This window comes from Ammospiza caudacuta, chromosome 7 (genome assembly GCF_027887145.1).
Source record: "Ammospiza caudacuta isolate bAmmCau1 chromosome 7, bAmmCau1.pri, whole genome shotgun sequence".
Taxonomy (NCBI): Eukaryota; Metazoa; Chordata; class Aves; order Passeriformes; family Passerellidae; genus Ammospiza; species Ammospiza caudacuta.
The window spans coordinates 27,033,408-27,061,179 of NC_080599.1; the positions used below are offsets into that span (position 1 = coordinate 27,033,408).

At 39.1% G+C, this 27,772-nt stretch overlaps 1 protein-coding gene across 4 annotated transcripts in view; it reads left to right on the plus strand.

Moving 5' to 3' along the window:
* The window catches only part of PTPRC (protein tyrosine phosphatase receptor type C), a 57,049-nt gene extending 42,304 nt beyond the window's left edge, over positions 1–14,745 (plus strand). For 2 of the 4 annotated variants that reach the window (XM_058808325.1, XM_058808326.1), the window contains 19 exons: positions 19–79; positions 743–851; positions 1,676–1,707; positions 2,868–2,983; positions 3,518–3,608; positions 3,706–3,782; positions 4,012–4,048; positions 4,447–4,544; positions 5,482–5,607; positions 7,039–7,196; positions 7,577–7,712; positions 8,258–8,407; positions 8,849–8,939; positions 9,284–9,417; positions 10,257–10,391; positions 10,705–10,827; positions 11,249–11,427; positions 12,089–12,224; positions 12,981–14,745. In XM_058808325.1, the coding sequence (XP_058664308.1) occupies positions 19–79; positions 743–851; positions 1,676–1,707; positions 2,868–2,983; positions 3,518–3,608; positions 3,706–3,782; positions 4,012–4,048; positions 4,447–4,544; positions 5,482–5,607; positions 7,039–7,196; positions 7,577–7,712; positions 8,258–8,407; positions 8,849–8,939; positions 9,284–9,417; positions 10,257–10,391; positions 10,705–10,827; positions 11,249–11,427; positions 12,089–12,224; positions 12,981–13,253 (2,262 nt within the window). In that variant the 3' untranslated portion in view covers positions 13,254–14,745. The remainder of the gene's footprint in view (positions 1–18; positions 80–742; positions 852–1,675; positions 1,708–2,867; positions 2,984–3,517; positions 3,609–3,705; positions 3,783–4,011; positions 4,049–4,446; positions 4,545–5,481; positions 5,608–7,038; positions 7,197–7,576; positions 7,713–8,257; positions 8,408–8,848; positions 8,940–9,283; positions 9,418–10,256; positions 10,392–10,704; positions 10,828–11,248; positions 11,428–12,088; positions 12,225–12,980) is intronic. The other 2 variants (XM_058808327.1, XM_058808328.1) reach the window with 2 other exon arrangements.
* Positions 14,746–27,772: the final 13,027 nt, after the last annotated feature.

Consider the following 27,772-nt stretch of genomic DNA (forward strand, 5'->3'; position numbering starts at 1 on the left):
GTCACCCATTACATGCAGATCTTTGTCTTTAATGGAAAACACAATGGGCCAGCATTAGAGGGGAGTATAAAAACCAGATGTAAGTAAATATGTACAGTATTTTTCCCTTTTGATTTTAGCATAATATAAATAATATAAATTGTCAATTCAGTTAAATTACTCCTAATTAAAAATCCAAACTTCCTGTTTTATAGTTAATATTTGATCTGCATTTGAAAAATATCCCCATTCAGCATTAATATAGCAGATCATGTTGACAAGTCATTAATCATAACGCAGAATTATTCCACAGCTGTGGTTTCTTCAGGAAGCATTCAAATGCAACTAGAAAGTAATTTCTCTGACTGACATGATTCACTTTTGGATGATTTTCCTGTGTTCGGATCCTGCATTTCAGGAGCTGAACATCTGTGACTTGGCAGAGGTTCCCAATTCCCAGATCAGGAACAGCTGAGAGCTGAACTGTACAGGTCACACAGAGCAGGAGACAAGCACAGTAATGCTGAACCACTGAGTTGTAGCATTTTGGCAGGTGGACATGGAGAATTTAAGGGAAAGTTTTCTTAATGAAAACATAAAATTCCTTCCTCTCCTTTGGCATAGCAAACTCAAACCTGTTTAGTTTTTTTCTCAAAAAGGACCCCAAACCAAAAATTGATGAGCACTGGTTCTAGGGAGTATAAAGGTTTCTTTGTTTAAAAGTTATTTTAAAATAATAAATGTATTCTTTTTCTGTTGGTAGATAATTCTAAAGCCTTGATTATATTCTTGGTATTCTTGATCATTGTGACTGTAATTGCTTTACTGGTGGTTCTGTACAAAATCTATGATCTTCACCAAAAAAAGCTTAGGTAAGCTTCATGTTTGTCTCCCTCTCTTACATAAATGGAAGGGGCATGGGTGTGGCTTTGGTTTTTCCACAAGATTACACAGTGGGTAATGACAAAATGGTACAAATTTGATGTTTCATTAATCCTGGGAAAAGGTATCCTTTTACCTTTAAATCATTTTAAAAGAAACTAATTTTTTGGTGTTTGTCAGCAGAACAAATATAGCGAAATAGATTTAAAATCTCACTGCTCTACCCTTGTTTGGGGTGCAGAACAAAATGACTTGTCCCTAGTTTTGTGAAAAAAAATTCAGAAATATCTGGAAAACATTTCCTTCATGATTTAAATCAAAAGTAATGAAAATAATCCACACTTTATTGGAACTCTTTTAAATGCTTGTTCACCCTGAACAATAGCTCAGGGAGGTTGTTATTACAGTGCCCTCTCGATGGCTCAGCAGCTCTGTAGCACAGAGGATGGCAATAGAAGGAGGGCCATTGCATTCCCTGATGCCTGTGGCTACTTAGCATTTCAACTTACTGTACTTTGTGTATGTGTTAGTTTTCTGTCACTAGCAAGAGAAGAGAAGATGGTGTGAGTAGTCACTTCAGCGAAGAAATTAAACACAGGTTTGTTGTAGGTGAGATAGGCAAAGTCATGCAGGCACTACAGGTTTTTGATGTGGCCACCTTGTTTCTCGGCCTTGGGGCAGGAGGGCAGGAGGAGGATCCCAAGCACCTCTGCATAATCCCAGGTGTAGAACTCTTGTTTCACTGATTTTATTAACTTATTATTATATATATCTTACTAGTCAAAGCATTTACAGGTGCTTTTGCTTCTTACAGCAATTCTTCAGAAGGCGTGAACCTTGTTGCAGGTGAGTATCTTCATATATTTAGCAATTCATATTTATTTCCATTTAGCAAATGGAAATAAAATTAGGCTCATGTCTTGCTACCGACTTTGGGTTTTTTGCATTCTAGGTTGCCTACACAGATTACAGGTATCAAAATGATAACACCTTATGTGGTGGACAAAAATACTTCAGTAAATACATAAAAGAAGTATTTATACTTGAGTGAATTGAAAGTTCATCAGTGTTTGAAAAATTCTTATTTATTAGTCAATTAAAAACCCAGTTAGTTATCCCAGACAATGTCTGATATGTTTAACAGTGAGAATAAGTCCAGAATAAAATCCAGTTAAAAACATGATTTCCCTTTTCTGTGCACCTTTTTCCAAAACAAGAGACTCAACATTAGCCATTAGTTATTTTTTACTGAAAAATTTTGAAGACTGTCAAATCCCAAATAATGGAATTTTTTTGCACCTTTTTGCACAAGATTTCAAAACCTGTGAAGAAGGACACGATCAGTCAATACCAGAAAGTTTCAAGAAAAAAATAATTTAGAACACTAAAATTTGCAGAAAATAAAGAAAGCATTAAATGGAAAGTAGGACTTAGTTGAAATTCAAATCCATATGCTTAGACACAACTTTTCAATGTAAATTAAAAATTAATGTATGTCTAATAAGAGGTGTTAAAAGTTGTTCAATTGGTTTTTTTTTTTTCATTCAAGATGATATTGCAAATTATTACAACTCAGAACACAAACTGGAGAAAATGTGGAAAGTTAGGTGATGCATGTTGTTCTATTTTAATCACTGACAAAGACTGAGCAGAACTGAGGCAGAAGGCAAGGCTGTGGAACTGTTGTGGCTGTTGAGGCAGTTGCTGTGCCCTGAATATGGCAGTCACCATTTTGTGCAAAAGTATTGATGTGCTGTCCCTGCATGTGACCTCCTCCAGAGGTGTCTCCAGTCAGGCAGCAGAGCTGGAAAAGTTCTCTTATTCCCACAGCCTGTTTGCTCACAGCTGCCTCAGGCAACACCAGTTTTATAAAAATAAATACACCAAGTTAAAGAAAGAGTTTAATTCTTTTCTTAATTTGTCTAGCAGTTTTAGAATCATGTTTACTGAAGTGTAATGAACATTTTCAACATCAGCAAAAATAAACATTTGACTTATTTACACAGTTAAAGATGATGACAAGCAACTTCTCAACATAGAGCCAATACCCTCAGAGCTATTGCTGGACACATACAAGAGGAAGATTGCAGATGAAGGAAGGCTCTTCTTGGAAGAATTTCAGGTTCGTCCTTCACTCAAAATATACCACAGGTTTTTATCCAAGTGGTTGGAAGAATTCCGTCCAGGAGCATGTTTGAAGTACATGTACTGTTGTATTTATACTAGTTAGAAAGAAATGATGTAGAAAGGTCAAATAGTCTAAGCTAAGGTCAAATAGTCCTCAATTAATTTTGCTACCAGTCTCTCCCCATTGTAAGATGAAAATACTCTTTTTTTTCCTGAAGGTGTTCTTCAGCAAAAGTATAAAGTATGCAGTCTAAGTACCTCTCATCCTAAAGTGCCTTTTAATACATATTTTTAAAGTTTTGTCTTAGTGCATAGCCATGGGGATATAAATAATATTTAATTGTGGAGATATATACCAACTATATTAAGGAGAAGATTTTTTTAAACTTTAGATAGAAGAAATGTATGAATTAATATCTTATGAAGTATAATGTTACCTTCCAGATTCAGTAATTCCAAATTATTTCCATATTCATTTGACTATTTTAAATCTAGGCTTAACTAATAAAATAAATTTTGTATTTTACAGAGTATTCCTAGAGTCTTCAGTAAATTTTCTATAAAGGAGGCCAAAAAGAGCCATAATCAGAACAAAAACCGTTACATTGATATTCTTCCATGTGAGTATTTGTAATAATTTTAACATGGGTTTATATATGTTTGATTTGTCACTGCCTTGAGATAATGTAATTGTTTTGGTTTAAATGATTTAAACAGATGACCATAACCGTGTTGAGCTCTCAGAGATGCCAGGAGATCCAGGATCAGACTATATCAATGCAAGTTATATTGATGTGAGTGACTTTTACTTTAAAAAAGTCTTAGACACTATGAAAGAAATCCTGTTGTCTGTGCATTTGAAGCATCAGTACCTTGGAGGATTTCCATTGGGGTTGCTTTCACCTTTGTAATGTATTTGGTATTATTGAATTGTTGCATATTGAATTTTTTTTTTAAAGTTGCAAACCTTTGAGATTGTTCATGCTTTCTTTCTAAAAGTTGAAAACAATGTACTTTTCACAGGGCTTCAAAGAACCAAGAAAATATATTGCTGCACAAGGTAATTTAAAATCTTAAAAGAATATGCTTTCTTTATTCACCCATTTTTTTGAGTAGTAAAATCCTATTAGTAATGAAATGAAAAAATGAAAATCTGACATTTTGAAATTTAATATGACAAAGTTGTCAATGAGTTTTTGCTTAGGAAATTTTGTGACAATTACTTCAAAGGCAGTATGATTTTACACCAGAAGTTTTCAAATTTCATAGCTATGCACTAAAGATTCAGATGAGAGTTTTTAAATGCTGTAGCCTAATGGTTGCAGCCATAATGAAATTAAGTCTGTGACTGTTTTTTGTATGATCTCTGGTTAGCTCTTCAGATTGCCTGGCTAAGCATGCAGGTGTTTTTCCATTTGGTTGCACTCTGAAAAAGGCCCCTAAATTATCTCCTTCTAGGCCCCAAGGATGAAACCACAGATGATTTCTGGAGAATGATCTGGGAACAGAAGGCAACCATTATTGTCATGGTGACTCGCTGTGAGGAAGGAAAGAGGGTGAGAAACATCTGTCCTTCCCTCCTTCTATCTTTCCCTCCTTCTTTTTCCTGAAAACTAAGTGGATTGCTGTGCTGTGCTGAATTTCATACTCTTCTTAAGTGCTTTTTTTTTTTTCTCTCATTGTGGCAGAACCTGTGTTGGAAAGCATGCCAAAACAGTGTTGCCTTATGAATTATGAGTCTTACCAGAAAATATTACTTTAGTCACAGCAGTATGTAGCAGAGGGTGAGCTTCCAAATTATAGCTAATTAATCCAGAAAAGGGCTCAAGGTAGAACTGTAGCTCCTCATAGATCTGTCAGAAAAGGTATGGTTTCTATTTTTCTCCTGTCTATTCTGATAACCTGGCAGTGCTCTCAGGAGATCCTAGAAAGAATATTTTAGCTCTGTTGCCTTTTTTAAAGTGGAAGGCTGGGTGCTTCTGGCCTGCTTTTTTCCTTATTCCAGGTACAGCAGGAAGAAGGGGAACTGCTGTTTTAACTGCAGTTAAAGATGTTGACAGCCTGCAGATCTGCAGCACACCCAAGCTGATGTTATAGGCAGGCAGGAGCAGCAGCCCTCATTGAAGACTGAAAAACAAGGCATGGAAGTAGCTGCAAACATTTCTTCAGCCATCAGGCAACAGTAGCAGTCACTCTTCATTGTTTCACTGGTGTACAGGATTTTTTTTTCTCCACTATACATCTGAAGTTAAATACCATGGCCATAAACTCTTAATTGTTTCACTAGTGTACAGGATTTTTTTTTCTTCACTATACATCTGAAGTTAAATACCATGGCCATAAATTTCAGGTCAGAGACCTGAGTTGTTGGATATTTGGAACTGAAAAGTTGGAAAACTGAGTTGCCATTTATTTTAAATTAGGTTTTTTTTCTAGCTTTCAGTTCTCTGCCACATCACCACATCACTTACTTTACTTTATCTCTCTTCACAGAACAAATGTGCCCAGTACTGGCCATCAATGGAGAACGGGACTGCAACGTATGGGGACATCATTGTGAAGATCTATGAAAGTAAAACATGTCCAGACTATGTCATTCAGAAACTGCACATCACAAATGTAAGTTGAGTCAAAAGTGTGAGACTGACTGGAACTGGAGTGTTGATTTGGAGTCTGTATTTTAAGAGAGAAGAGTCAGCGCTCAGTGGAAGATGCTCTGCTGACTTTCCTAAGCATCATGTAGCTTAAGGGAAAACTTAGACATAGATGTAATTTTTTGCAAGAAATATGAGTTAGATATATATTTCCCAACTTCAAAAGATATTTTTCCTTAATCCTCTGGAACCTATATTTAGGATTATACTATTATATATATTATACTATTATGCTGCCAAGTGGTAAAAAATAAATATATACACTGTGGAGTATTTATATATTTAGTTTGTTCTCTAACACAAAAAAATTGCTGCTTTGTGTGTATTTCAGCATAACCCTCTGCAACTAAAATCAGTGCAACTCATTGGTAACCATCATTTCCCCTTCTGATAATTGTACAGTGGGACAATCACAAATTCTGGTGATCTCAAGTGTGTTTATAAATATAAGTGTTTTAAAATCGCCATTTAGAAATGTGTAAAGTCATTAAGGGTGGTTAATTGCTCTCTTTCACACATCTGAAGTCACATTAGTTGCCCTATGTGTAATTGAGAACAAAATTTGCCATCCAAGGCTAAATGCTCAGTTCAGGCCCTTTGCAAAAAAATTTCAATGATAATAAATGGAGCCTAAATTATAGCTAAAAGCATTCAGTCTCAAAGAGTAAATCTGCTGGCAGATCTTCAGCAAAGCAACAGAATCCACCCATCTTGATTCATGATTACAGCTGGAAATACCTATTCTGCTGTCTCATATTGCATTAAAATTCACTAAGGAAGTGGTCTGATTAAAAGAAAGCTGTAACTTTGTGTGGTCAGTGAGCAGATCAGGATGTTAAAAATTACCTATTTACAAAGACATTACTCTGTCCCTTAAGAAATGAAGGATAGCAGCAGGTTGAGGGCTGATATTTTTAGAACTGTCCGCTCTTTGTTCAGCTGACATCATATCAATAAAGATAAAATGGATATTGGTTGGGGAATTCAAGAGTAGTTCATGGCAAGAAAGTGGAGACTTCTGTAGTTCTGGTAGAATAGTGATGTGTAATTACTGAAACCATGGCAAACAACTGCATGAATAGCCACAACTGGATAACTCAACTATGAGTAAGAATTTTGAGGTTAATTAATGGAAAAATGCCTGTACAGGCGTATGAAATCTTGGCCAGTAAACAAATGTCATTGAGGGTTTTTTCTAATTTAGTTTTATAATCATGGTTATCAAAATTTATGTCCTTTCTTTTAGTCTAGCAGTAACATACCAAAGTCCACTCAATAGTCTCACGCTTTGGGCTTTAGTCTAGTCATTTAGACTTATGTATACATCTGTATACACATACTAATGTATATATAGGTTGATATATATAAAAAAAAAAACACACTTGACTTTTTCTAGGGAAGAGAAAGGACAGCTGGAAGAGATGTCACTCATATCCAGTTCACAAGCTGGCCAGACCATGGAGTCCCTGAGGATCCACATCTCCTTCTCAAACTCCGACGCAGAGTTAACGCCCTCAGCAATTTTTTTAGTGGTCCAATCGTGGTTCATTGCAGGTAAATATACATTATTCTTTTAAAAATTTGGTAATGTTAAATTACTGTAATGAAGCTATTCAGAGCAGGGATCTGGCAAAAGTCTTTGTCTGATCCCAGATTTTGTGGGATTGCTTTAAATACTTGAAAATGAGGCAGTAAAAGATACACCAGGCCTGTTTTTGAAGGATATGAAAGAAATTCAGGTTGATAAAACCTGAGTATACACAGACTTTTGAAAACAGCCAGATCAATGTTGAGCTGCTCTGGCTATAAGCACCATATTTGGCCATGTTGGCCTTGCTTTCACTAAAAGATACTAAAAATGCAAGCTGATGAGTGTTCGTGTTGCCAATCAATGGCGTTGCCTGTGGATAACCAAGTCCCTCTGTGCACGGCAGTGCCGGCGTTGGGCGCACGGGGACGTACATCGGGATCGATGCCATGCTGGAGGGGCTGGACGCAGAGGGCAGAGTGGATGTTTATGGATACATCGTGAAACTGCGCCGGCAGAGATGCCTCATGGTCCAAGTAGAGGTATCTCCCTGCAACTCCTGTCACCACTCTCCTGGTCTAGGGCTTCAGCAGTATTTCTCACAAGTGCATTGCTCAGTTCAGTTGAAGCTGTTCATAGAAAATACAGCTCTGAAAAGTATGAAGAGGGAAAAAAACTTCCAACATAATTTTTGGATTTTAGGAACTGCAACTTTTTAAGTTCATACTTTAGAAGAGGAAGCCAAGGAGAACAGCTTTTTGGCATACAATTCATAAATGCAAAACTGAGCTTACAGAGTCAAACTGGATTTTAAAAATTCTAAATTACCTCTGCCCAAGTGCAATTTTCATATGAGTTGAGTACAACAAAAGTTATGGACTGATGCATTGCATGTTTTTAACTTATTTCAGCATTTTAAAGTTTTAACACTTGAATTTGATATCTGTTTAATATTAATGCTTAATATTAATAACACTTACCACAGGAGTAATAGCTTTTAATAATGATTTTAAAAAAGTGTTATGATTTTTTTTTTTTTTACTCTTTAATAACTTCATGTGTAAACTCTTCAAATGGGAAACACCAGTCACAGTACATCCTTATTCATCAAGCACTGGTGGAATACAATCAGTATGGAGAAACAGAGATCAGTCTCTCAGAACTGCATTCCTCCCTTAACAATCTGAAAAGAAAAGACCACCCGAGTGAGCCTTCTCTGCTAGAGGCAGAGTTCCAGGTAAATAAGCTTTGCATTCCAGTAGCCCTTCCTTCCCACTTATGTTAAAAATGGCCTTGCACAATAGTCATGACCTAGAGAGATAACACAGGTTAATAGATCATTTAGGTGCTATTTTATTTCTCTGGCACAGAAAGTTTCTTTACCTTCATGAAAAAAAGCTGTATGTTAATGAAGCTTTATTTCTGCTTTGGTGTTAATATATTTAAGATGGATGGAGCTCACAGAATGATTACTTGTGTGTGTGTTCATGATTTCCTGTGCCATTGTACATCATGTAGCAGGCATTTTTAAATGGTAGTTCAGATGTTACCAGAGTTTAAAGAACTAAAGTAAGGAGAGAGGCACTGCGAGATGAAGGCTGCGTGTGAGAGTCCTGAGGGGAGACGATGTCAAGAACCATTTCAATTGAGTATAATATCAAATATCCTCTTTCTTCAGCGATTGCCTTCCTATAAGGGGTGGCGGACACAGAACATTGGGAATCGGGATGAAAATAAAAGCAAAAATAGGAATGCCAACTCAATTCCTTGTAAGTATTTTCCATTGCCTTATTTTATCTATTTTCTTCTATTAGAAAAATTTTGAAAAAATGAGCAAATCACCTTATAGAGTAGTATTTGATTAGTTTTCTGAACACTGTGAAATTCCAAACTTCTTATAGTGATTAAAAAAGAAGAGATGATTTTTTACTAATGTGAATTATTGGGAATGTTTATTTCAACCCAGGTGGCCTTGGTTCTGCAGTTTATTGTGAAAGGACTGGCCTTTTCTATTCCCTTGCCCCCACAAATGCCATCCCCAGGGCGTGTGCTGTGACAGTGACCCTTTGTTTCACACAGATGACTTTAACCAGTGACACCTTGTCTCACACAGATGACTTTAACCGAGTGCCCATCAGGCACGAAGAAGATTGCAGTAAGGAGGCTGAGCATGATTCAGATGAGTCCTCGGATGAGGACAGTGACTGTGAGGAATCCAGCAAATACATCAATGCTTCCTTCATAACTGTATGTATTGAGAGGATTCACTATAGGCATTTCACAAGCTTTCCGCTCAAACTCTTATTCTCTTGTTGGCATCACAATAGAAAAGAATTTAGTCGAATAAGGGAGATGGAACTGATGGCTGATTGGCAAATCCATCTATGTTTAAAACCATTAGCCTTCACCTGGCCTCATGATAACATATATTTCCATCAGTGGGCAACTGTCTACAGGTGGAACCAGATTAATATTGTCCCTTTTAGTGAAATATGACTATAGTTATTCACATAGACCAAACCCTACCAGTGAAAATTGGAGCCAACAATTTTTTGGTATCATTATATATCCAAAGAAGAACAATTATTGGTCATAAATGAAGTCACTGATTTTAATGGAATCACTCACTAAGTTCCATTTATCTGAATCCTTTGAAATGCTGCACAGTTAAGATACCTATTCAGGGTAAATGTATCTTTATTTTTAGGAAGCTCAGTGTGAATTGACTGGTGTACCAACTTTGTGTGGTGTAAACACAATTTCTTAGTGGTAAAATCAAATGGCTGTGTAAAACAGAATGTTTTACCCCTTGAAATTATGCTTTTCAAAAAATGACAGGGTGAGATCTCAGCCACTGCAGCATCAATATATCTTGTTGTCAGTCTGAAGTGATATTCTTAGGAGGACTGAGGTTAGTGTCATTTGGGTAGTAGAATTCCTGTAAGACCGATTCCTACTGTGAAAGGCATGTTTTCCCTATAAACAGACAGCATTAATTTATTACAGGGTATTCCTTAAATGATGAGTTGTATTGTTTGACAATCATATTTCAAATGAATTGAAGAAAAAAATTATTTCTTTTATAGGGTTACTGGGGTCCAAAAGCCATGATTGCAACACAGGGACCACTGCAGGAAACTATCTCTGACTTCTGGCAAATGGTGTTCCAAAGAAAAGTCAAAGTCATTGTTATGCTGACAGAGCTGAAGGAGGGAGATCAGGTGGGGGCTTTGTCTGCACACTGACACACTGAATATATTCTACATGCAAACAAAACACTGCACTGCACTCTCTCGTTCCCTTGCTCAAATGTTTTCCATAGGGTGAGGAATTTGCATTTCCAATATATTTTGCCCTATCATTTACCTACTTAATTTACTTTCTAATGAATTTTTCAGGGAAAAGTGTATGATGCCATATTTTAAAATACCATGGAACTCCTTTAAAGTCAGTACAGTCTCTAAGTGCATGTGGAAGGCAAAGTAAAAAAGGATTTAAGTGCTAATCACTGACTTGTACTTTTATCCATTTTAGGAACTCTGTGCACAGTACTGGGGAGAAGGAAAGAAAACGTATGGTGGCATAGAAGTTCAAATGGCAGATGTCAACTCTGGTCCTAGCTATACCATACGTGCATTTGATGTTGCACATCTGAAGGTGAAAGTTTCTTTGCAAATTCTGAAACGCTGTTTTCATGGAGTTTTTAAATTTAAAACTAAATTTATAAACTTAGTCTCAAGAAAGAGAAGAAACAGTTCCCTCTGCAGTTCTAGGAGCTCCTGCTCTAAGAAATGGAAATATTTTTCTCTTCCAGACCAACAGTCAATCATGAGAAATGCTATAAATTATCTCAAGTTTTCTATTTAGTGAGTTGCTGAGATGGTGGTAGGGGAGTCTCAGGAGATCAGCTGTCTTTTGTACTTGGATGTCTACCTACCTCATATTCATGAGGCAGAACCATCACCCTGCAGTTCCTCAGGAATGCAGTTCTTCCCTTGTTAATCCACAGCAATAGAGTTACTGTGTGAATCTGTATTTTATCCTGAACATTAACCACATCTCCACTGCTGTTTTGCAGACAAAAGAAACTCAGAAAGTGTATCAGTATCAGTACCATCAATGGAGTGGCTGTGATGTTCCAGAAACCCCCAAAGATTTAGTCAGCATGATTCTCAATATTAAACAAAAACTTCCAGCCAGACCAGTCACTGAGGACAGCAGGAGAACCCGCAGTGTCCCACTGCTTGTCCACTGCTGGTGGGTTTGAATTCAGCACACACATTCACCTAGCTCTAAGTTCTGGGTATACATAGCAACCATCATTTTGGGATGCCTACCTTTTCTCACAAGCCTTTCTGTGTGTCTGGAGACTCAGCTTTCCCAAGAAGATTCCTTGAATTGCTCAAGCTTGGCCTTTTGGATTGTAGTGATGAAAAGAAAGCACACTTTTCTTGGGCAAGTGTGGGCACACAGCAGGTGCTATGAGCAGCTCCTCTTGGCTGGTGCACCTATTTTGTGGGGAAATGCTAGGTCATAGTGCACTTGCAGGGCGTACTAATGAATATCCAGTAGAGTTTTTAGGATCATCTCTCGCTCCAGGATAGAAGTGCACTTTTCTAGGACCATTTCCAGGAATAGCCTTGCATCCCATCTAAACCAGAAGATAATCCTGCTAACAATAGTTGAGACTGTAAGTCTCAAATTTTGAATTTCCCTCTTCCCTTAAGTGGTACTTCAGGGATAAACTATGTTCTGTGTGAATCCTACACGTATACTTAATTGTGACAATTTCAGTCCAGTAAAAAATACTTTGGAAATATAATTCAGTAGAAAGTTTTAAAAATATATCTAACATTTAGTCAGAAGACTTCTGATTTTACTTTGTAAATTTACATGTGTATTTTGCATCATCTTCTAGTGATGGATCACAGCAGACTGGTGTATTTTGTGCTTTAATGACGCTTTTGGAAAGTGCAGAAACAGAAGAAGTAATAGATGTTTTCCAAGTAGTAAAATCACTTCGTCGCGCCAGGCTGGGAATGGTCTCCACCTTTGTAAGTAAATCTTATGAATTAATAGAAAAAAAAAGACATTACTTACCATGATCACTAATATCCCCATAGCCTTGGGCATAGTTTCTGTATAGGGAGTACTGATTCTAATCAGAACATTCACACTCCACCATTTGGGCAGCGGCGCTGGCTGATAAGAATGGAGTCTGAGATATGCAGAGCTGCAGTTCTGTACTGCCTTTGGCAAAGGGTGTACAGTATCAAATTACAAATGGCATAAATTGCTGCTCCTGCAGGTGGTTCATGATGTACAAGCAGTGTCCTTTCTGCAGCTGGGAGATGAACTCCATGTGCAGGCTGGCAGCCACTGACTGTTTTGTTTAGTCACTCCAGAGGAACTGTGGCACACACTGTGCAATTACCACAAACCAGACCTGGGTGTCATCAATATGGACAGGTTATTACATGGCCTTCCTGACTCAGTATCATACATGTTATTTGCAACTGAGGTACTCTAAAAAACGTATTTTTGGTACTTTATGAACGAAAAGAGCACTGAGTGACAACCTGGAATATCTGATGCAGACAGTGTCAGAGATGTTATGTACACATGAAGTCAGAATAAACCATAGGAACGACACTCTCTATGTCAAAAACTGTGGAAGTGCTTCATATGCAGTCTTGCTTGTCCAACTACATGCTACATTTCTAAAATGTAAGAGAAAAAAGAAAGAAAGGATTAATTCTTGGACTCAGAGCATTCCATTAACTAACTAACTTCTTCTCTTTATTTTCAAGGAACAATACCAATTTCTGTATGACACCATTGCCAGTACCTACCCTGCACAGAATGGACAAATAAAGAAGAATAGCCAGCAGGAAGATAAAGTTGAATTTTGCAGTGAAGTAGGAAAATCAGATCAGGAAAGTGATTTGATCACAACTGATCTTGCCCCACCACGGCCAGAGGAAATTGAGGCACCTGAAATATGTGATGGTTCTAAGGCTGCAGATAGCACTAAGGGAAGAGAAAGCTCTACAAATGGCCCCACAACTGCAGTTCTAACTTAGAGCTAGATTAAAAAAAAAGTGCTTTTTTGTCTGCAAAAAACTTAAGCAAAATGGGAGGTATAAGATTTCTTCTTCTTCCCACTTTTTTTTTTTAATTTTAGTTATTTTTGGTTTTTGAAAGGTACAAATTTAAAGGAATACTTGAAACTTGTAGAGAGTGACAAAGAACTGTGGAATTTTAATTTTTGTGTAGATTTGCATTTAATACTTCTTCAGAAATCTTCACTGTTTTTTACTTTTCCTTTAAAAAACATGTACAGTTTAATACTATGCTGAGGAGCGCAAAGCAAAATTTTTTATTTCTGTAACAAGGAGAAAAGCAACTCAGACCAAGATTATTAAGTTGCAAGAACAGGTCTATCCTCCAAACTACTAGCAAGTAAGTGAACCTATAGGTAAGCATATATTCTAGTATTTCAGGACTAATGAGAGCATTAATAATACTCATGGGACTTGTGGGAGTTTGCCAGTTTTAAGAGTTTATAATTTACATCATGTGGTAATTCAAAGGAATTTTGACTTACAAAGGATGTGTAAGTCCTCCCATATCAATGCAGAATAGAAATTTTTGCATTTTTCTAAGTGTCCTCAAGGTGTCCTTATTGCTCCACATATATTAATCTGATACTCCTATAGGAGTTTGGAGATTGGCATTTGATCATTGAAATGGTTCTGGTGGAAAACACATCCTGTTTACTCGTAGAGCTTAAAATACTGAGTGCTTTCATATCTATTTCTTATGCTTAGATTTATTTAAAGGACTATTCTATGAATGCCTCCAACCTCTTTTCAGAATTGGAAAATACTTTGATAATTTTACTTGTAGATTTTAATTGGTACAGGATATTTTTTTTCATAACGATGTTTTGTATGTTACAATTTTGATATTTTTACTATTTCTTGCTGGATTTTAGCCAACTGTTTTTAGAACAAATAAAAAAGTTAATTAATAGTTGACAAAATTAAAATTATTTTGCTTTTTAGTACTATGCAAACTGATAATTTACTTCTAAATGTATAAAATTTCATGCTGTCCTATACATGGATAAAATTCACAAATGTCAGTAGGAAAACACATCATTTAATTCTTCTAAAACTGTGTGTGTACCCAGGTAAGTGTCATGACTTTCTCAGAGCAGAGGAAAGAGGCTTCATTTTATTTTGCTTGAAGCCATCAACAAAACAGTCACGCAACAGATTCATTGCCCCAAGTTTCTCACTGTTCATTCCTAATTTCTCATTACAAAACATAATTGAAATCACTTAGAGAGCTGTCTAAACAACATGTACAGTCACACTTGGTTAAAGCCCTGATTTAATTGTGCTGTTAGCCTAGATCAAATATATCATTCACAATTATCAGCTCAGCCAAGTGCTTGCTGGCAGCCTTGCTTCAGAAAGTGGCAGCAAGCAGACACAGAGCAGGGGGATTCCCCTTGGCTGTCAGCTGAACTCCCTTTTCAGCAAGGGGTTGTGTTAGGTGATAAACTAACAAAGCTGAAGGGGTCATGTGTGGAGGGACTACATGGGATGATAATCTAAAATATACTGTAGGCCCAAAATCTGTTAGCTGGTTTTAGAGGACCTAAAAATAAAATTGTAAATTTAGCATACCTTGAAGATCAAAAGTATAAAGACCCTTTGGTGCAGATTGGTTCACTAGTGTTCATTGCATGTCAGAGAACAATAAATTTCTTTCCCTTTGTTTAAGATTTGGCAACTGTAAAACCTCTCACTTAGAAAAGCTAAAAAGCGAGTGCTGCTGTCTAATGTAAGGCTGTGGAGACAGAGACTAGTCACACTTTTAAAAATAACTGAAAGTGTTTCCCAAATCAAAAATTACACCACACATTTCTTGTTTTAAATCTGAGGGCAATCATATACTTCAATTCCTTGAGAAATGATTCGTATGTTTTTTAGGCTCCTGCAGCACTTAGGCTGTAAAAACCTTGTGTAATTATAATTTATTTAATTTTTTTCTAGAATTATTTCAATGTTCTTTTGCTGGTATTTTTTAAAAGAGAAGACTGCCAAGTTAACTCTTGACTTCTGCATGTACTTTGAAAGAAAAATCCTTAACTCTGTTAAATTTTCCTTCATGTATGTCTTCATTATTAGAAGAATGGAGCTTTACACTGAAACTGCCCTCATGTCCTTATGTGAACCACTTTTGCAGTAAAGTTCCTTACAGTCACTAGGAGGTAAACTGAGCTCTTGGCTTTTAATTATTTTCAAATTAAAGAACCTATTGTAGAATTAAACCTCATTAAATCCCAGTTCAATGACTGAAGGAGCCTGTCTTAACACAGTTTAGAAGTTCTGATTGCTTGCAGGAACTCTCCATGTGTGTGCCAGGGATGCTTTTTTGCCTTCTGTATTGTCCTTTGTTTCCTGAACATCCATGAGGGGGTGACACAGAGCTTGCAGAAGGTGGTCCTTATGCTGGATGCTGCACAGTCACTTGGCTGATTTACTTGTAGGATTAATCTCACATTCCCCAGGAACATGGTACAACATTTTACAGGTGAGACATAAACCCTGAGCTAGAAAGCTTTGCTAGGAACTGCTTTGGCTCTATCAGGGCAAGAACAATAGTGTAGCTCACTGGCTTTGCATAGCCTGAAAGTTGAGAAACAGTCTCAAAGTAAGATGAAAAAAGTTTATCTCATGAAGTGCAGCTAAACCACAGAAAATATGCTAACCACTGCCGCAAGCTGAGCAAACCCCTCTTGGAGAATGGTTTAGAATCTGAAGTCCAGGATAAAAACAACTAAGCAACTGATGAGCTGAGAGGACTTTGAGCAACAAATAAAGGTAATCAAGTGCTAATGTGACCAGAGGGACTAAATTTCTCCCACGATTTTCTGGGTCGATGCTGACATAAAGGTGGGCATGTAAAAATTACAGTGCTGTGATAGTGGAATCCAGTGTGGGAAGATGGGGAAGAAGGACCTTAGAGTCTACACAAGATTCTGCTCTCAGGTAACTGCAGTGAGGAGTGAAGTGTGAGTGTGTGCTTTTGTTTATCTTTTTCCTGTTTCTCATGCTCTGGAATGAACAAGGCAGTTACATTAAGACTTTTCAGAGGCTGTACATTATGATGCAGCACAAAACAGGGCCAGCACACAGAGCCCTGGCAGTCAGGGTTCTGGGAGATGGCAGAAACCATGCTGCTCTCCCACAGCCCAGCAGCCAGTGCTGGATTTGTGCTCCTGAGGGAATGTCTGTGCCTGCTCCTTTCCCCCACACTGATGCAGACATTGTCCACAAACCCGCTCTCTCCACTTCGAGCCGGCTGGTGCTGCTGCAGCACACGCTCCGGTGGCACTGAGCTCACTGCCACTGGGAAAGGGAGGGCGTTGTGCCCCTTGCCCCCAGCGGATGGGCTGGGCACAGCTGGTGGCCACAGCAGGAGCCGAGGGTCGGGCCAGGCCTGGAGGGTCGCCACCCGTCCCAGCCCTGTGCTTCGGGTTACCCCGAGGACACCCCCTGTGCAGGAGGGCTGCTGGGGGAGTGAGGCAGGGAGTGTGTTCTGGGCTTTGCTGCAGGCCAGGAGAGCTGGGTGGAATAATCTGGTGTGAGAGGCACAAACTGTGCTGGGTAGTGGGTAGAAAAGGGAAGAAAAATCCTGCCATCCCATTGTGAGGTGTTTGTTTGTGTGAGATAGCAAAGAAAGTAAAGTGAGTGCTGCCTTCAGACAGGTGTTTCATTAAGCAAGAAGTTGTATATTTAACAGAAATTCCACAGAAAAACTATCCAGCACCAATGCTTATCACTTTGACAAGGAATCTTACTTCTGTAAAGGCCCAGGGTTTTTTCTGACATGGTACATTCTACAGATTGCCTCTAAAAGAAAATCAGAAATTCCCTGAGGGCTCTACACAGCTGTACCACAGCTATTTTTCCATATGTAAAGCAACTGTTTGCCAAGGACCAATGTGCTGGTTTTGGACTAGGGAGAACTACAAGAGAAGAAAAGGGAGTTTCAGTTACAGAATACAGAACATTTCTGGGTACATCAGATCTGCTTCAGAAAAACCTCAAGTCTTTGGATAAATATAGTCCAATTTTTTGGAAGGTACGGCAGCAGAGAATATTTTATACAAAAGCCTAAGTCAATCTGTTTTTTCAGTGTAAAAGGAAGGAACATGATTCCAAAAGTAATGTGCAAGTAGATGCTCAAAGATCTTCTTTATAGTGATAAAAAATTTATTTAGGAAGGATACTTACTACAAATTATAGTAAAATATAGCTTTAAATATTTTTAGCTTTGAATAGTTATGTCCTGAGACTCAGAATTGCCAGCATCAGCAATGCGTACTGTTACTAAACTTTCTAAAATTAAGATAATAAATCATTTTCAGAGGAATAGGCATAGATCTACTTACAGCTGGGTGTCTCTTCAATCCCACATCTGTGTAGTGCCCTGGCAGGCAGTACTAACATAGCCATAAGTGTGACTGTCTGACACACAGAGGGAAAAATAAAAGGAAGTTTATTTTGGATCAGTTTCAGCACTCAGACTCAAATTTTTGCTTTTGGAGATGAACCCCCCGATAGCCTGACCTTGCCTGGCAGTCAGCTGGGAGTCAGAGCTTGCAATGTCAGTGCTGCACAGAGTCCTTGGGGCGACCCTTGTGTATTTTCAGAGCTTCCCGGCAGGCTGTGCTGAAACTCTTCAAACGCCTTCTGCTCACTTCCAAGCCTCCTGCAGTGCATCCAGCTTGCTCCATTTCAGTAGCATGGAGCCATTTGAGGTAATGAAGATGGCATTTGTTTATGCAGCACTGCAGAGCTTGTCTCCCCAGGACCAAGCTCCAGTTCAGACACAGAGGGTGTGCATGTGGTGTGTGTGTGTGTGCATCGCTCATTGCCTCAAGGGTGAGATTCCCACCCCAGCCAGAAATCCATGAGCTGCTGATTTGGCAGCTGCTTGGCTTAAAGGAAGGAAAATTGGAGAAACAGGAATGATATGGTCATCCTGTACTAACTTTTTTTGTGGGGCCGTGCAGCTGGTGGTCTTTATAAGCTGCTTTTCACAGATGAATTTGCAAAGTAAATTAAAGGTAAGGTGCAGGAGACTGCATGGTTACAGAGCACTCCTGTTGTCACAGACTAAATCAGCACTGGCATCAGGGGCTAACAAATACATATTTGTTAGTTCTCCTGATATTGCAATAGAAGTCAGTGTGCATGTTCTTCAACTGCAGTGAAAAATGGTAAAAAAATGACAACAAAAAATTACCACTGGAAGATGGTGTTCTTGCCAAATGCGGACATTTGGTAAGAAATGTCAATTTTGAATATTTTTTCTTGAAGAATTATAAATAATTTTAATCCTATTTTTGTAATGTTAATATGTTATTTTGAGAAAACCAATATCTTGTTCTGTGTTTAGCACTATAGTTCCTTTTACTCCTGCTATTTTCTGAAATACTTAAATATATTATTTTTAATACATCATTATGTCACTGATACCCCTTCAAGACTAAAACAGTTCAGTATCATTAAGTGTTTCCTTTTTCTAGGCTGCTTTCTTAATATAATTTCTATTCAGCAATAAAATGAAACTCTGACTTCATATATTGATTTAGCATAAATAAAATTCTCACAGAACAGGAATTCAATTTCTTAAATGGCATTAGTAAATTATTCCATAAAGAGTTATGTCTTGTTTCAAAGAGAGCAAGGTATTTCCACTCTCAAATAACACCTTGCTGATCTCCACTTGCAATGGAAAGACTTTTTGTGGCAGTGCAGGGCAGACAAGGCTCACAGCTCCCTCACAGAAAGCTCTGCTCTCATCTTCACAGTCCAATTTGTTGAAGACTCTGACTCTTCCTTCTGTAGCTTTTTCTCAGTTACTGAATTGTGGTCTCTTCCCATCTGAATAATTTTGTCAGCTTTTTAGGTTTTCTTCTATTTGGAAGCTCCAGCATTTCACTGACCTGAAGAGCTATCTGTTTACCACAGCAGCTTTCTGTTTCCACCTCCCAGCCCAGCCCTGTGCCCGTGCTCCATGGCCCTTTCCCCCCATCCTGGGTGCCAGGGAGCAGCAAGAGCTGCCTGCCCTGCCAGGGAAGCAGAGCCCAGCTCCAGGCCAAGCAGGAGAGGGCCAGCCCCACATGGACACAGTCTCACTGTGCTGAGCAGGGTGAGCAGAGCAGGGCTGGGACAGTGACCAGCCTCACTTGTGGCACGGTGCACAACTCCATGGGCCCTGCTTTACTACTTCTGAAGAGTGCAGATATTTTAGGTCTTGATATTTTAGGTGTAGATGACAGAAAAAACTACTGATTCCTGTAAAATCAATGCCACAGATACCAGCTTAATATTTGGACTTAAACTCCAAATTTTATTGAGAAAAAATATTAGTTTGGGATTACCTGTGCAGGTAGAGGTGAGAAAGAAGCAAGTCAGCTAAATTTATTGCCTTACAGATATGATGCTCGTCATATTTTCATTCAAGGCCCATTTCCACACAGAGCTACATCTGCATCTTCTGCCTCTCTATCATATGGTCAGCTGAGGTTTTATTCTGAAAGTTTGTTTCATACAAGATAGGAAAGAAATAGCCACAAAGTAGATATCATGCAGGAACAGCTTTCTGATGGGGTTTTGGCTTCAGACTTGCTAATTTTGAATTCCTAATTCAAAATTCTAAAGTCATGAATGGTGAACTGCTGCACAGAAATGCATTAGAAAGGATCTTATCTCATTTTCTGGTCTTTTGTTGAAGCACAAAGATATATAATGTGCATTATAAATGCTGCTGTTTTCCAAGACAGCTGTTTCCCCCTTTTTGGTTTTAACAAATGGGAGAGTGGGGATATGAGTTACTTGTCCTTTTTTCCTCATTAGACCCAGACAGGGAGGAGAAGGTTCCTTGTCCCAACAGATGTATGTACCCAGACAACATCACAACTCATGACAGGCTACACTACAAGTAGGTGGTTAAGTCTGGGCTACAGTAAATTTTGGTCTTAATCTGATTTGAGTTTTAAAGGCCTTGAAGCCTAGGCTGCTGTTCTAATCTAATACAGAGTTGAGAGGCACAGCTATGAACTGACAACATGTGTGAAATCGTGGTCTCTGCCCTGTTCATACAGGAAAAGTCTGTTCTGCTGTCATGGCAATAGCTCTGAAAATCAAACTGCTTGTCAGCAGCTGAGCACCATGAATGTAGATTGGTTTTGAGGACATCAGGACTCATTTACAAGGTTGTTTGTACTTGTAAATGTCATTTTTGGTGCATACATTCCACAGCCTTCCTGTAGGCACCTCCTCCTAGTGAGCAGCTTCCTCAAAGTGAAGCAGAGCCTTCCTGAGGCCAGCAGTGGTGCCAGCTGCATGGCAGGATGCTCCTGGCAGGAGGCACTGTGGGAGAAGGAGAAAGGCAGCTTGAACTGAGGTGGCCCCACGCTCACAAAGAACTGCTCTGGAGGCATCAGATGAATGCCATTAGCAGCCAGTTCAATCTCTTCTCCCTTTTCTCCTCCAGAGTGTTTGATGGAACAGGTCGGTATGGTCTTCTGTCTGTTTGTGGATTTTTTGTTTTGCTTTAGTTCTTTTCTGCATTGCATTTTTAAAAAATTGCATCTAGCACTCTATTTAAGCTTTTGCTAGTAGCTAAAAATATAAATAAATCAGGAGTTTGTTTAGTTTAATTCCTGCTGCAAGTTTTTGCATCCAAGTGTCATTATGAATCAGTTATTTCTTTGCTCAAAACCATCAAGTATAACAGCATCCAAGGTAAATAAATAAATCAAGTTTGATAAATTAAGTAGTTAAAACTTCAGAAATCTAAGATAAATAGGAAGGAGAGAATATTTTTATAAGGTTTATTCAGGTTTCCTTGGCAAGACCTTGATCTACAGTAGACATCCCAGCCAGTACTTTCCCCTGCAACCTGACACTTTTGGCTGGGAGACATCACAAACACAACCGAGTGACCATGTGATGGTAACTGCTCTGAACAGCTACAACTGTGTGCTGATGGCTCCTCTGAAGTGGTTCACAAGCTGAGATCACATGTAAAGGCCAGTTAGAAGGTAGCCTGGATAACCCAGCTCTGGAATGAGAACAGGATATGTCTCTGTGGCAGGGTAGCAGGCTGTATGCAACAAATAAATGCAGGTGTCCAGCTATTCTGTTGGACTTCTAGACTGGAAAAAAGACACACCATATTTAGATAGGAAGAGTTCTCTCCTTTTAGCCAATTGCATAATTTTATAGCAGCATTTAAGGGAAAAATGCAGTGTGCACTAATTATTTTTATGGCAAATTAATAAAATAATCTGATAGGAAGGAACACATTCTCTCCCTTTGCTCCCTCAAACTGGCTCCCTACTTGCTCTCCTGTAAAACTCCAGCATAAATACTCTGTAAGGCTGCCCCTGATCCTCAAAAGATCAAAGCATCCTCTTCATAGAGGGCTGAACTGTGCAGGGCCAGCAGTACATGCTACAATAAATATCTGAGCATCCATTGTTTATCAAGGACTAAGGAGAGCAGAAGGTTATATTAAAGAAGAAAAGAGCAAATTTTCCTGCTGTGAATACTTTGAGGTAAAGGACAAACCCAGTATGTCAGAGTTCAGCGCTGGAAAGGAGAGCTCTGGAAAGAGAAGATGTTTCTTTCTGTCCAAAGAGGGGATGCTGTGACAGTAAGTGTGTCATCCTAGTCCTCTGTTAAAGAGCATTTTTGATGACGTTAACCAGACTTCGAAGGGCAGCTGTTATGAAGCACAGCTCAAGAAACTGTGCTGCCTCAAGGCCTTGGAGCAGCCTTTTTACTTTTATATCTTGGCTAATGAATAGGCTGCCCTTTGGCAACTGTTATATAAGTGAGAGCTTTTTAAACCCAATGCATTTCACATTCTCTTGAAAAACAAAATTTTTGACCCAACGGATAATGCGTAAGCAATTCCCTGAGTTATAGCCTTCTCTGCGTTTTCCCAGTGTGGGTTTTTGCTCCATAAAGCACATTGTGAGCATGGGGAAAGCAGTTCCATGGGCAAACTGCTTTTGCAATATTGCTTAGAAGTGTCCGGTGATGTCAATATGATCACAGCATTCTTCTGAGCCAGGACTCTGTCCTGCATCAACTGAAATTAGTGGGATCATTTCCAATGATTTTGCTGTGCAGTAAGTTGGGATTTGAATAAGAGAAGCAAGTATGAATAGATTATATTCAACATATTTTTCTTCTCAGTACCAGAGAAACTGATACTCACAAATACTTCCTCTATGCTGAAAGTTTTCCTTCTTTAATAAGCTCTTTCTTCTCCCCAAAACTAAGGGGAAAACAGGTCATCCACATAAAAATGTGCATTTGGCACACTACTTGTCTTGAAACAATTCAGTTCTTGGATTCTGCTGCCCTGCAAGTGGAGAGCAGATTTGGCTACACTTGTAGTGGACTCTTAACATTCATGTTGTGCTTAAAAAAAAGGTAAAAATAATAATCTGTTTCAAGTTTTACCTGGAGCCCAGTGTTAAATTGGTCCTTGGCCAATGGCAATCTCAGAATATGCTTTCCTGCTAATTTGGTTCAGTGATAAGATTGCTTGCCAGCAGTACACAGGGGGAAACTCAATGTGGTTAGCCCTGGTTACCTGGCAAACAGGCATGCCATTTGAACAGCCAGTGGGAAATTCCTATTGACCTGCTTATGCTGCTTTTTGGAGTCATACACTTGTCTCTTTTTCAGTGCTCTCTTCCTCTGCATTAGTTGTTCCTAGGGATTATTTTTTTTGACTGTAAAAGATCAAAGCAAGAAGCAAGCTGAATTTGCTCTTAGAAGTGGCTTCTGTTACATCAGGATTGAGACCAGTAGACTAAAAATTCACACACAATTTAAAAAATTCCAAACCCCATCATCACAGCTACAAACAGCTACAACTTCTGGTGCCTCATGGTTTATTTTTGGAGAGAGACAATTACATGAGTGTAGTTGGAGGACACACAAGTACCTGTTACAGTGTCAAAACCAGGCGAGCGTAATTAAATGTGCTGTTCTGGTGGGCTTGAAACCCATTTGAAATCAAGCGAACCAGCGAGCTTTTCAGCAGATTTGGCTTTCTCCCCTCGGGAGAGGTTGAGCACTGGGACAGTAGCCACGTTTCACTGCTGCTCCTGGCTAAGGCACGTTGACAGAGACGTGTGGGAGTTTACACAGGGTCCACTTGCACCAAGCCTTGTTCTGGCCAGGATTAATCTCCCATTTTTATGAGCACAAAACCTCACTAACATTTACCCCTAAATTTAAAAAATATCAAGAATGTACTACTAAAGCAAATATTTTACATAAATAAATATTTATTTAATCTTTGTTGGCATGGATGAAGAGAACGCAGTGTTGGAGCCAAACCCTTCATGGCCTCCTGGATGTACCTGGTATTAACTCTTTCAGAGGAAAGGGGAAGCGATGAGTCACCCACTGATTTGCAGTTTCTTTTTATTTCCCATCTAGCTCGAGCAAAAATGCCAAAATCTTGAATGCTGTTAAGAGTCTGAGTACATTGTATGTGAAATGTGAGATGCAGGCTCTGACAGTCCTGCAGCAGAGCACAGCACAGGGGCTCCCCAGCCAATGCAGAGCCAGTGCACTTGGAGCTCAGCAATCAGATGCAGCGTGGCAATGCTATTCCAGCAGTCTCATCAGAATTAATTAGCCTGGCTGAGAGGCAGGACAGATTTTGCCTGAGCAGACTGCACAGACAGAGCAGCTATAGAGCCTGGTACCTGAGCCAGTTTATTTGGAGCAATACGGAAGTGCTGTCAGTGCTGAGAAAATTGTACTGACTTAAATGGTGCCAGATCACACTGTTTATTAGATCAGTTGTCTCAATGACATATGCAGAAGGCTGTATCTAAAACAGGTTTGCTCCTATGCTTTTCCTTTTTGGTGAAGATTCAAGCGAGGGAAGAGTCTGAGTATCCTGCTTGAAAAATCATTCCCTGTGAATTCAACAAAAAAGGTTAAGTTGTAGTAAAGCAGTTCCTCATATGCAAGCACATTTATTAAGAATGGAAGAGAAGTAGGAACATATAGATATGCATTAAAGTATCAGAGATCTCCAAGATTAATCCATACACTCACTAATCTATAATAATTCTATTTTACTTAGTAGAACCCTTTAAATGAATGTTTGGCAAACAGGATGCCTATATTTTATTCCTGAAATCTACACAGCTAAGTAATAGTTAAGGATATAGAGTCACATTAATTAGCTTCCAGGAGAAAGGAATTTGGGAACCTAATCTGATGTTAAGACCTTTCCAGGTAACGTGAGCCTTTCATCTAATGGGGTTCTTGTGTATATGAGCTGTTATTGCCAGGCACAGTAACCCCAGCTATGAGCAAGGGCTGACCTGGAGAGTTATCTGCTCCTCAGGGAACATTGGCGGAGGACTCAGCTCCTTCCTCTGCCCTTGTCTTTGCTGTGATTCTGGACAAGTCACTGGGAAAAAAGACACAAAGGCTATTTGGAAAGTGAGGAATATAATACTTTGAACTAGGGGTAAGTGTTAAGATAAAAAACATTGAAAGACTGTGAAGTTATCTTCAGTAACTGGGGAACAAGCAAGCATTTTAGAAAAAAACTCCACACTGTTATGTGGCTTGTTTTTGTGACAAGCAAAGAGGAAGCAGGACAAAAATGTGAGTACAAAAAAGTATTTTATATACACATGAATACCTATAACTGATGGGATCGGGAGAGAGGCACTGCTCTGGCAGGCTAATCCCTGATTGCATCCTTCACTCTGTACAGTTACTGCTTGATCCTACAACAAAGTCTGTGTTCACAGGTGAGATTTCTGTATAGCTATATACCACACACAGCTGCTGCTGCTGCATTACAAAGTGCTCAGGGCCAGATGCTGCTGTAGTTTGGCAGAGTGGGTACAGAATAGGAATTAGGGCTTTCAGAGCTATCCATTAAATTTACATGTCTGTTTCAATTCAGTTAATGGAATAAAAATCCAAGACTGAAGATCTCAACTATGAATCCCTGGAGAAATACAAGGTAAGATTTAGGTAGCTCAGAAAGGAGCAGATACTGTCTGCAGTTTTCTGTGCAAAAATGTGCTGTAAAAATTCAGTGTTACCTAAAGGGGAAAAAAAAAAAAAAAAAAAAAAAGAACAACCCAGAAAAAGAACAACCCAAACATTTTTTGAGAAGCAGCACTAATGGGGGGACATGTTAACAGGAGTGCTGATTCATATCATTAATGTGGGCAGGCAGTAACTGTGGAGAGGGAAAGATCTGTTGGAACATGCTTCTCTTGAGAACACGCCTAAATTAAGAGGCTGTCAGAGACATGTGTTTCACAGTGTTGGCAACCCAGGTGTAACAAATTTCCAAGATGACTATTAGTGAGTACTAACAGCTATAAAAGCACTTCTAATTTCTTGCTGAATATGGAGGCTTAGCTGGAAGTGGTAACTGCAGGTAGAAGTGAAGAACATTTAGGACACCTGCAGAGTAAGGGCCATTGGCAGGGAACACATAAATGGCATGATGGGGTCCAAATCAAGTGATTTGATTTAAGGAAAAGAACCAGGAATTATGAGAGTGGAAAGACCACCTCACACTATCCTACTGCAAAACTTTTAGCTTTCTGTGTCAAGCATTTGTTTTTGACACCAGATCTTGGTTTGTTATGGCAATTCCTATTGTCCTTTCTTTGTTTTTCTTTTGATATGTTTTAGAATAATTATAATTTCCCTGAGGAAAAAAATAAATACACATGCTCTCTTACCATTTTTATTTTCTGAGTGCTACATTTCTTTTAATTTATGGACCCGTTTTTGTACTGCAAAGGAACCAAAGACTTGACAGGATTTTATTTCCTGAATATGACTGATGCCTGAGAAAACTATGTTTCTATTTCAGTAGGGCTGCTTTGAGGAGCAGAAATGGGAATTAAGCATGACTTTAAAGGTCTTCAACTTCACTAATCTCTTCTTATAGTTAGTAGCCAATGATCTGCAGTGGTAGAATATTTAAGAACATGACATGAAGGAAAACAGCTATTTGTGTATTTTTAATAACTTGTAGGTATCTTGCTAGTAAAGGACATTCAGTCCTTTCACCTTGCTGAACTTTTAGTAAAGGTGGAAGAGAAAAGGTAAAAAGTTTGATGCTAAACATGGAGACAGGGTTCAAGGATGTTTATTTTACCAATTGGCTTATAATTGGCAATATTTATCATGAAAAGCTTGAACTGACACTTTGGCTACTTTCTTTTCAACAAACAACCCCACTCCTAGCTGTATTTATGGCATCCAAAGATCTGAGACTGCTTCATAATACTGAATAGTGAAAAACATTTTCTGGTACCTGAAAGAAGTGTTTTCATGGTAATTATAAAGAGCTGACCTATTCACAAAGTGGGGCATCAGGGCAGGTGAAAATGGTGCAACACAGACTTTGAACATGGAAGTCTCCAGACCACGTCTGAAACGCATGAAGTGTGTTTTCCAGAAAGCACTCTGTCAGTCACTGGTGCTGGTAGCAGAACTCTGCCAGCCAAGGAGATCAGGTAATGTCAGCTCCATGGTAATCAGGCTTGAACAAATGCTGGTGGGCTTTTTTGTTATTGCTTTTTTTAAACAATCATTCTGAACTCCACACTTATGTAATTATACAGGTTTTATTAATTTACGATTTCATTGACTTTATATGATTTATAGTGTTAATTAACATTGTGTCTGGGAACTGTTTGGAAATGCACCTTATTTAGGAAAAATCTCTGAAGGACACAGGAACATTAATTCCCATGAGTTTTCCATCTCTCTTTCACATGATTGTTTGCAATATGAAGGAATCTATAGCACCTATATCTGTGGTTTTTTCTGGGGAAAAGACAGTATCAGAAATTAAATTACAATCCACTGTGTTGCATTGGTCGGTAGGGGAGCATTGGGCAGTGTTTTGGGGGTATATTACCTGAGAAGGTGCTGGAAGCTTCTCTGGAGTCAATGCCAGCCACCTCCAAGATGGATCGGCTGCTGGCTGAGGCCAAGCCCATCAGCAACAGCAGCAGTGCCTCTGGGATAATATATTTGGAAATGGGAGGGAAACACTGCCTATGGAGAGAGGAAAAAGGAGTGAGAATATGGGAGAGAAGCAGCTCTGCAGACACTGAGGTCAGTGAGGAAGGAGGGGCAGGACGTGCCCCAGGCACAGGAGCAGAGATTCCCCTGCAGCCCCTGGTGAGGCAGCTGTGCCCTGCAGCCCAGGGAGATCCATGGGGAGCAGAGATCCACCTGCAGCCCAGGGAGGAGCCCACACAGAGCAGGTGGATGCCCAAAAGAGGCTGTGCTCTCATAGAAAGCCCACACTGGAGCAGGCTCCTGGCAGGACCTGTGGCCCCATGGGGAGAGGAGGCTGCACTGAAGCAGGTTTGCTGACAGGAATTTTGCCCACTCTGGATCAGCCTGTTCCCAAGGGACTGCACCCCATGGAAGGGACCCACACTGGCACAGGGGAAGAGTGTGAGGAGTCCTCC